The sequence below is a fragment of the Pinus tabuliformis genome, chromosome 2_1 (genome assembly GCF_031772625.1).
Source record: "Pinus tabuliformis cultivar Carrire ecotype Pingquan chromosome 2_1, CPIR1, whole genome shotgun sequence".
In the NCBI taxonomy this organism is placed as follows: domain Eukaryota; kingdom Viridiplantae; phylum Streptophyta; class Pinopsida; order Pinales; family Pinaceae; genus Pinus; species Pinus tabuliformis.
Window position 1 is genome coordinate 619,825,498 of NC_142299.1, and position 10,112 is coordinate 619,835,609.

The 10,112-nt window shown below is 40.3% G+C and overlaps 1 protein-coding gene across 1 annotated transcript in view; it reads left to right on the forward strand.

The window, feature by feature from the left end:
• ASHR2 (ASH1-related protein 2) overlaps positions 1–8,875 on the forward strand; it is a 54,671-nt gene extending 45,796 nt beyond the window's left edge. Inside the window, exon 2 of the mRNA XM_089403076.1 lies at positions 8,126–8,875. Within this exon, the coding sequence (XP_089259202.1) occupies positions 8,126–8,624 (499 nt within the window). The 3' untranslated portion in view covers positions 8,625–8,875. The remainder of the gene's footprint in view (positions 1–8,125) is intronic.
• Positions 8,876–10,112: the final 1,237 nt, after the last annotated feature.

Below are 10,112 nucleotides of genomic sequence, written 5' to 3' on the forward strand. Positions count from 1 at the left end.
TTTGACCATAATCAAAATAAATTCATAACTTCATTTGTACATGTCAGAATCAGATGATCTTTAGATCAATCCTACACTTCTTAGAGAGAGGAATCCAATAAAAATATCAACTGTCATAAATAAGATGACCCATGTGGAGTTTGGCCCTAGTTGCCAATTTTGACACTCCCTCTCAACTAGGGAGAACTCCATCTGCTAATCCATCTGCCAATCTGTACTATCTTTGCCATCAATGCACTGCTCTGCTTTGCTGAACTATGAAGAAGAAGAAGTGATTGAGAATGTATCATACCATTCTCTGCTGACCCGTAGTCAGTTCCAATCAAAAGAGAGTGTCTCATACCACTCTTACTGACCTGAAGTCAGTTCCAATTGATCCCAGATCAATACTGGTCATCCTAGCATAGGGAGTACAGTATTACACGATGCGTCCATCAGTACTACTATGGTCCCTATCCTCATTTCCCTACTCATTGGTCAGATGAGAGGTACTTCCCATGAGTCCCAGACTGCATAGGTAGGATGTCTCAGCAGGAGAAGGATGAACCACTCATCCTGCCTACATGTTGCCAAGGGGTATCGCAGGGGAAGGCTGAACCACTCACCCTATACATAGAAAACCACTAGGGGAAGGCTAAACCACTCACCCTATACATAGCAAACCACTAGGGGAAGGCTAAACCACTCACCCTATGGTTGCTCATCGCTCCAAGAAGTATCCCAAGCCCCTTGGAGCTCCCAGAGCTTAATGTCCATCTCATACAAGACCCTCATAAGAGGGTCTCTCCACGACTCCAAGTCGTTCTTGGAAGGCCAAGAACTTGACCTTCCCCAGGGGCTTTGTCAGAATATCGACGACCTGCTCATCAGTCCCAATGTGATGGAGCCTTATTGCTCCTCGTTGTACCATATCCCGGATAAAGTGGTACTTGATATCTATATGCTTGGAGCGATCATGAAACACGAGATTCTCTAATAATCAGATCCCACTCTGGTTGTTGCAGAGGATCACGGTGGTATGCAACACATGTCCAAACAGCTCACTGAAGATCTTCCTCAACCAGACAACTTCACAAGAGGCTATACTAGCAGCTATATATTCGACCTCGGCGGTGCTCAAGGCAACCGATTTCTACTTCCTACTCATCTAAGATATCGAAGCAGAACCCAAAGGAAAACACCATTCAGAAGTGCTCTTGCGATCCACCACATTGCCAACCCAATCAACATCAGAATAACCATGCAGCCTCACATCTTCGACAGTGTATCTCAGTCCATGAGTGATTGTGCCCCGAAGATATCTCAGAAGATTCTTGGCACCAATCCAATGTATATGATGAGGCTCAACCATATATTGGCTCAATGTGTTAACTGCAAAACATATGTCCGGACAGGAGTTCACCGAGAACATCAGTGCTCCTATGAGTTGACGATACTCAGAAGCATTTTCCAATTCAGGTCCAACAACACTACCACATAACTTCTTAAAGTTAAGTTCCATCGGGTTAGTCACAAGCTTGTAGTCCACCATCCCAAATCTTTCCAGTATCTTCACAACATATTTTCCTTGAGAGAGGAAAATTTCACTTGGCTTTTGCTAGACCTCCAACCCCAGGAAATAGTGCATTGGTCTCAGAAGCCAACTCCCTCATACATTTGTGAATGACAAGGTCTGCACTTGTCAGAAAGAGGTTGTCCACATAAAGTACCAGAATGAGAGGTTTATCATTTTCAACCTTAAAGGTTTGGATCGGCTTCACTTCTAGTGAATCCCAACTTCATCAAATAGCTATCAATCCTCTCATACCAAGCCCGAGGTGCTTGCTTCAATCCATAGAGAGCTTTTTTCAACCCGCATACATGAGATTCCCGATCATGAACCTCAAACTCCTCGGGTTGTTCCACATAGACTTCCTCTTTGATTGAACCATGCAAGAAAGCGGACTTGACATCCATCTGATGTTGGTTCCATCCTTGTGAGGCAACAAGGGCTATGATCGAGCGGATGGTGGTGTATCAGGCAACAGGTGCAAATATCTCATCGTAATCTACACCTTCATTTTGAGAGAAGCCTCGAGCAACAAAGCGAGCCTTGAACTTTTCTGCACTTCCATCAACTCCATGCTTGATTTTGTAGAGCCACTTAGAGGTGACAACTGATTTGTCTTGGGGTCTAGGGACCACATCCCAAACATCATTCTTCATAATTGACTCGCATTCGTCATTCATATCATCCTTCCATACTTGATGCTTCACGACTTCTTCGAATGATGAAGGCTCATTTTGAATGATAATGCTCATGGCGGTCAAATATCCTTGATACTTGTTCAGTTTTTTGCTTTCACGGAAAGTCCCCCTTGGTGCAGTGTGTCTCTCGGCATCTTCGAGAGTCTCCCTAATCCGTGAGGGTCTCCTTTTGGAGGAGGAGGGCTCAAGGAGGAGGATCAATAGGATCCATAAGTTCAACATCAGGCATTGTTTCGTCTTCTTTTGCACCATGATTTCCGGTGTCAGCTTCTTTGTCCTTCCTTAGTATAGGAAGGTTGTTGATCTTCCCGAGGGCCATATCTTCGTCGAAGATGACATCATGAATTATCTCAACTTCCTTTTGACCAACCACATAAACTCTATATCCCTTAGAATTTTCACTATAGCCCACAAAGATTCCTTTCTTCCCAGATGCACGCATTTTGCTTCTTTTCTCTTTCGGCACATGAAAATATATGAGACTTCCAAAAATTCTAAAATGAGAGACATCGGGTTTCTTACCAATGAACATTTCTTCGGGAGTCTTGGAGTCCAATGCTTGATGAGGGCATCAGTTTTGAACATACATGACGGTATTTGCAGCGTCAGCCCATAGGAACTTCGGAAGGCCTTGATCATGAAGCATGGCATGAACTGCTTCTACAATAGAGCGATTCTTCCTTTCAGCCACACCATTCTGCTCGGGAGTGTATGGCGTTGTAGTCTTCCTCTTAATTCCAGCTTCTTTGCAATAATCTTGGAATTCATTGGATTTGTACTTAGTCCCATTATCAGTGCTCAATATCTTGATTTTCTTCTCGGATTGGTTTTCGATCAAGGCTTTGAAGTGTCGGAACCAGGTGAACACTTCATCCTTCTTCTTCAAGAAGTAGATCCAGGTCTTGCGAGAATAATCATCCGTAAAGGTGAGATAATATAAGTATCCTCCCAAAGAGTTTATGGGCATCATACCAGATATGTTGGAGTGGATCAATTGCAATATATCTGTGGTCTTGCTATTACTTGAGGGGAATGGTCCCCTTGTAAGTTTTTCTTCGGCACATCCTGGACATACACTTTCATGCTCTACTTTGAACTCGGGCATATTTGTCACCATCTATCTCACATCGGGTAGGGCCTTATAATGAAGATGGGCAAACCTCCGGTGCCATAGTTCAAATTGTAGAGATGTGTCGCAAGACATGGCTCCCAATGGACTTCCTCCAACTTGATACAAAGTGTCAACCCTGAACCCAAGAGTAAAAGCATCTTTAAAATTTATTTTCCAAACACATACTTTTCCATCGATGACTGCCACCTTGAATCCTTTGTTCCCCATCGCTGAAATGGACACCAGGTTCTTCTTGAGATTAGGTACATATAGTACTTCTTGCAAATGAATAGTGTTACTTTCATTCAATTGAAGGGTAACATTCCCTACTCCCTTCACGGGATAGGTGGCATCGTATCCAAGGATGATCTCCAAGTTTGTCTCCTTTTCTATTAGATTAGAGAGGGCTTCCTTGTATCTGGTGAAGTGCCTTGAGGCACCACTATCAATCAACCAATTTCCCAAAGTGTCTAGAGGAGAGGCAGTGGGGAGGGCCGATATAAGATAGTACTCTTTTTGCTTATTGTTAACAACATTTGATTCTTCATACCTGGAGTTCCTTGATTTCTTGGAGGGTTGACCATTTCCTTGATGTCTTTCATTCCTTTTTCCTTTGCCATTGGACATGCCATTCCTTTGATCGTTGTTGTTGAAGTTGCCCATGGAATGATTGTGATCATCATCATGCGATGTGTCCCTTCTATTTGGACACTCCCTTGTACAGTGGCCAAACTTATTGCAAACAAAGCACCTGCCCTTCCTTCCTTATATCCAGGCTGTCCATGGAAATGACCTTTAGGCCCTTGCATTATTTCTCCTTTTGGCATGAGTGGAGAATGCAGTGGGGTTGCTTCTATTAGAAGGCATTTCTTGCTCCACCATTCTTGTTTCTTCTTGAATGCATCTCGACATCAATTCTTCAAACCCTGGAATTCGATCATTGTTGAGGACGGTGGTTCTAAATACATATTGCTCAGGTGGGAGTCCTCTAAGGGTGGCGAGAGTAAGTTCCCTGTCAGGAATGACTTCTCCAATCGAGAGTAGATCATTCTTGATCTCAGTAATCTTCAAAAAATAAGATTAAATATCCTCGTCCTTGCCCTTTTTAATATCTTTCAACTTATTCTTGAGGAATAGAATTTGATTAGCATTACTAACCTTGAACATGCCGACCAACTTGTCGTAGATCTCCTTGGAGGTCTTCAATTCGGAGATGTAGGCCACCAGATGCTTGTCAATGGAATCCCTGATAATCTTCTTTGCTTTGACTTCAACCCTATTATACTTGGCCTTTGCAGTAACCGATGCATTTGAAGGAGGTTTAAGGATTTTACCCTGCACACAGTCCATCACTTCTTTTTCTTCCAAGGTCAAATCAAGAGACATCATCCATCCATGATTGTCAGATCTATCATGGTGCTTGTCTTCAGCCCGGAAGTAGGATGAGGAATCCATTGAACCTTTTGTCCTTGTCCAACTGTCTTTGGTGATTTCTCTTTCACTCTTGCTTGGGCTTTGTCTTCACCTCAGTTCTGATACCATGTGAATTTTAGGCGACAATGGTATGTTCTATTTTACTTCAATTTCTTTATTAGCCGAGCATCAATATTCAAATTAGCAATCACATCAACATGATAGTAAAATGCAGATAGAACATAAACATAAACAGTAGAAGGCAAGCCAAGACAAGAGGACACAAGATGTGGCACTAGCCAGGGACAAACCCCAATATGGGGAAACCCTTGATCAAATCTTCTTTTAGTCTTCAGTAGTTCAACAGAGAGAGAGAGTACAATTTACAAATCTGATAATTTATAACAGCAGCAAAAGAGCCATAACCAGAAAAGTCAACACTGGTCAATAGGGCAGATTTGACCCTCAGCAAATCGGTTAACTTCAGTCTATTTTGGCCTCCAAACAAGAAGATAAAACAACCCTCAAAACAGTCAAAATCAGCCCAGTGAAAGTTTGGTCAAAAGCCCACCCACGGTCAACCCTAGCTGCAGTCAACGCTGGTCAAAAATCAATGTTTAGCCTCGATTTTTGTGCCTAGAAATGCGGCTTTCCCAAATAGAGATAGCCCTCACAAAAATGTAGTCAAAGGAGGTCAACGCGTGCTGGTCAACGCTTGGTCAAACTGTCCAGAAATTTGGTATCTTGAAATTTCGGCCTTTTGAAATTTCACTCTTGAAATTTTGCTCTTTTGAGATTTCGGCCTCTTGAGATTTCGGCCTCCTGAAATTTCGCTCTCCTGAAATTTCGGACATGTGGAGAGAGAGAGGTCTAGAAATCCGTACCCTCAATGAGGAGAGAGAGAGAGAAGTGTGAAGATGAGTGTGTCCAAATGAATAGACGTGACTGTTGGGCTTCTGAGCCTACATAAGTTTGCTGGTCGACCTTGACAATTTGACCATAATCAAAATAAATTCATAACTTCATTTGTACATGTAAGAATCGGATGATCTTTAGATCAATCCTACACCTCTCAGAGAGAGGAATCCAAGAAAAATATCAGCTGTCATAAATAAGATGACCCATGTGGAGTTTGGCCCTAGTTGCGACCACTTAGAGACATCCTAGGTGAAGACACCCTTGAGCCAACATTGAACAACACAACAACTCCCATGTAAGAAGAAACCAACTTGCAAGCTCCTTTTGAGGAAACCCAAGTTTCTCTCCATTCCTTATCATATTTTTTGGAACCCTCAACTTTAAAGTTGTTTGGTTACATCAAGCACCATAAAGTGATTGTTTTGATTGACAACGACAATACGCAAATACCATAACTTTATTCATATGAATGTGGCCAAAAAACCCATTGCTATGTTTGTGCCATGCCGAATTTTTAAATTATGATAGCTAATAGTGGTATGATGAAATGTGGTGGTAGATGTGAAAATGTGGAATTTCAAATGGGCAAGTATCATCTTAAATCTCTACATTTTTGATATTGAAATGGGTGGTTGTGATGTAGTTGTTGGGGCTTAATGGTTATGAATTTTGAAACTTGTCACCATGGATTTCAAGGATTTACACATGAGCTTCACCAAGGAAGGATAGAAACATACCCTCAAAGGGCTTACATCTAGTCCCCTTGAAATTATCACCTCTTATCAAGTGAAGTTATTGAAGAAAGGTCACTTAGGCATTATTGCACAGTTCAATGCCATACAAATAGTAAACACTCCCCCACATGGGATTCACCTTGATTTGCAATTGGTATTGGCTAAACATCGACAGGTATTTGAAACACTCTAGGATTTTCCACCTTCATGAAGGGAGCATGACCATGGTATTCCCTTGATTCTTGGTAGTCAACCACACAATGTGCATCCTTATAGGCACCTCGTTGCATAGAAGAATGAAATAGAAAAGATCATTCGAGAATTGTTGGAAGATGGAGTCACATGTCCTAGTACCAACCTTTACACATCACCAATTATCATGGTAGTAGAAAGGAAGGCAATTGGCACATGTCTTGAATTTTGGACTCACAACAAATTGATTATCAGGGATAAATTTGAAAATTTCCTATCCCCAATGTCACATGGTTTAGGTTCTACATTGTTGGTCATTTCGAAATTCACCCACACTATTATTTAGTCCTGCCATAGCCTTCAAGAAAAACACTTTATTCGCTGCTGATATGACTTTTTGTGACCTTCATGCTCATGCTGACATGGGCTTTAAAATGATCAGTTATCAGTGATGGTTATAACTTATAAAATTATCAGTTATGGTACATGGATGGATAATACTAATATATGCATGAGAACTCTATTTTTGTTTATAACGTATAGTTGTACTCTTTGTGGTTCATAAATGATTTTTGATTCTTAATAAAAGTATTGTTGTACTTGCCTTTTACCTGCCATATCTGGATCTTGGCTTTTCAAAAACCTGACAGATTCGTATCTGTATCTGGATTCGGAGCAATATCCTGGGTTTAACTTAAAGAAAACAGGTTGCCAGTGATCATTTTTATTTTTCAGATACTAGAAATACTGTTATTCGGGAACAGGTCGATGTTACTGTTTTCATAACTTTAGCTGGAAAAATGATCTTATATACCAGTTGCAGCTTTTGACTTGTGCTTTCAGTCTGCAAAGTTTAGGTTGTTCTTGGATATTGGAGTTCCATTTGCTTTTACTTTGTAAGCCTTTTAGCGATAAATGCTATTTCATTTTTTTAAATTTATTTTATTTTTATATGTTTGGTGTCTCTGCAGTGTTTTTAGTGAGAAGCACATGCCTCAAAACTATTGGGCAATTCTAGATCCTGCACTTTGTTCCGGCAAGAAAATCTGCAATTTTGACCATAGAATAATTGCCTATTCCTCCATCCATAGGCAGACTGAAGATTGCTTAGCTTGCTTTACCTTCAATTAGAAGGTGTCATTGTTACCCATAAGGTGTCACTGTTGTTCATGACAGGAATTGGTGCCTGCAATCAGTCAATTATAATATTTATTTAAAAGAACCTGGTTGGCTACATGCCTTGCCCTTTGGTGTGTATGGATATACCCAATTTTTTTCAGAGTATTTAACACTCTAAAATAGTAAACTTTGCTACAAGCCTTGAAATTGCTGATTTTACAGGGATTCATACGTGCAATTAATGAATTGTAAAGTTTGTAAGAACATTAAATTCAGGTCTGAATTTGTGAGTGAAGGAATTTAAGTATTTTAAAAAACCTGCTCAAGTTTTATTGTTATGAATTTTCCCTTTCCTGTAAGCCTTCTCATTGTTTGAAGATTCATGTTTCAGATTTGAATACGTAGACAAGCCTGGAGATCACAATACGGATATTATCATTAGAGCTCTGCATGACATCGCTGAGGGATCTGAGATATGCCTAAGCTACTTCCCAGTTAATTGGCCATATTCTGATAGGCAGAAAAGGTTACTGGAAGACTATGGGTTTCCTTGCAAGTGTGACCGTTGCAGGATTGAGGAAACCTGGAGTGACAAAGACAGCATGGATGAAGAAGATGCTGTCACAGAGAATGAGATGGAAGAAGAAGAAACAGAAATGCAGGAAGCAGATGGAAATAGAGAGAATACGAATGACACAAATGATGATTTTCCTCATGCATATTTCTTTGTTAAATACCTTTGCCCTGTTGACAGTTGCGGGGGGACTATGGCTCCATTGCCTCCAGCTTTGGGGGATCTGTCAACTGTCATGGAATGCAACATGTGTGGGTTTTTGAGAACTGATGATGAATTTACTGAAAACCTAAAAGACCAGGGTATGGCCGATTAAGAAAGAATTACTAGATTTTGTTCCTAGCTTAAAAAATGCTCGAGTTGCACATAATTTGTTTGTGTTGTACACCTTGTTTCCCTATATTATACGTTAAAATTCTCCTCCCTTTCCCATTTGAGGACTAAGGTAGCAAATGCGATGGGCCTCTCTAAAGGCTTTGATAAGGCATATAACTCAATATACTTGTGGAAAAGCAAGGGAGCATATGACTGAAAATGGAGAAAGTTCTATCTCATTTTATGATTTTACTTTTGAGGGCTTAGCTTCCTTTTACTTCTAAGGATGTTGTGTTGCTAAGAATTAGGCTGCTGCTGATATGCTAGTTTGTTTGATAACTAAACTAATAAACAGAGAATTGTACATTGAGAAAGACACGTCATTGGAATATTCAGGTTGCGATGTTTTTGTACGTAGAAGCTAAATTAATGTTTGTGGTTCGCTTTTTGGTATTGGTTCCTTCTTCAGAGATACAATGTTATGTTTCTGAATGCTTTTGAGATGGAGCATGATTGTGAAATCTCCATGAGCTGTCTGGGAACAATTGATTTTCTACTAAAAGCATTGATACACCTGATTAGTGAAATCTTTTACAGTTTTCTGCACGTCATGGTAGCCTGGTGACATGAGTCACATAATATACAGAGTCAGTCTCTAGGAAGCAGTTTCAGTTACAAAATTGGAGAAAAGGAAGTGCTGCAATGATTCCAGAGCCACTTGTTTGCAAGCAAGAGTTACAAGAGTCAAAGTTAGGTACAAAAAAGGTACATGTTGGCAAGATCTGACAATTACTAATGGACGGTTGATATGAATTACTAAACTCTTCCCAAGGCTTTTGTCATAAACAATGGAGGAAGATATAAAGGTGTTAGATGAGCTCTATTACTACAGAGCTAGGCCTGGGGTTGTGAAGCAGGTCTTGACTTGGACCAGGATAAGCATGTAATGTGGTCCTTTGTAGTGTTAAAAATGTTTCTTATGGTTGACTTGGTCATTCTGTATGGGATTTTGGATTTTCCATGCAAGTTATTACTGGACAGAATTCATATTTTTTTAATCCTAAATTCACTAATTTGTTGATGCTATTCTGTCAACAAGAAAATTGTATGCAATGACAGTTATTTGTCGTGGTGTGAGTTTGGACCCTTATTCATTCAAATTTATCACAATCTCTGGATTGTGAGCAACAGTTATTTGTCGTGGTGTGAGTTTGGACTTTTGTTTATTCAAATTTATCACAATTCTCTGGATTGTGAGTGACACAGTAGAAATGGGATCACTAATTCTACGATTCATGAAGCCTTAGACGCATGTAGGGAGCCCTACAGAACCTTTGGTTATAATGTCCATCTGGGTAACCACTATAGTCACCAAATTATCAGGCCAACTAGTGTGCAAGTGCAAATTCAGTTTGTGTAGTGAATTATTTGGTTGTCTGGGGCACATGTCATATTGCATCTGTTGAATTTGAAACTCAGGGTTCCAGAC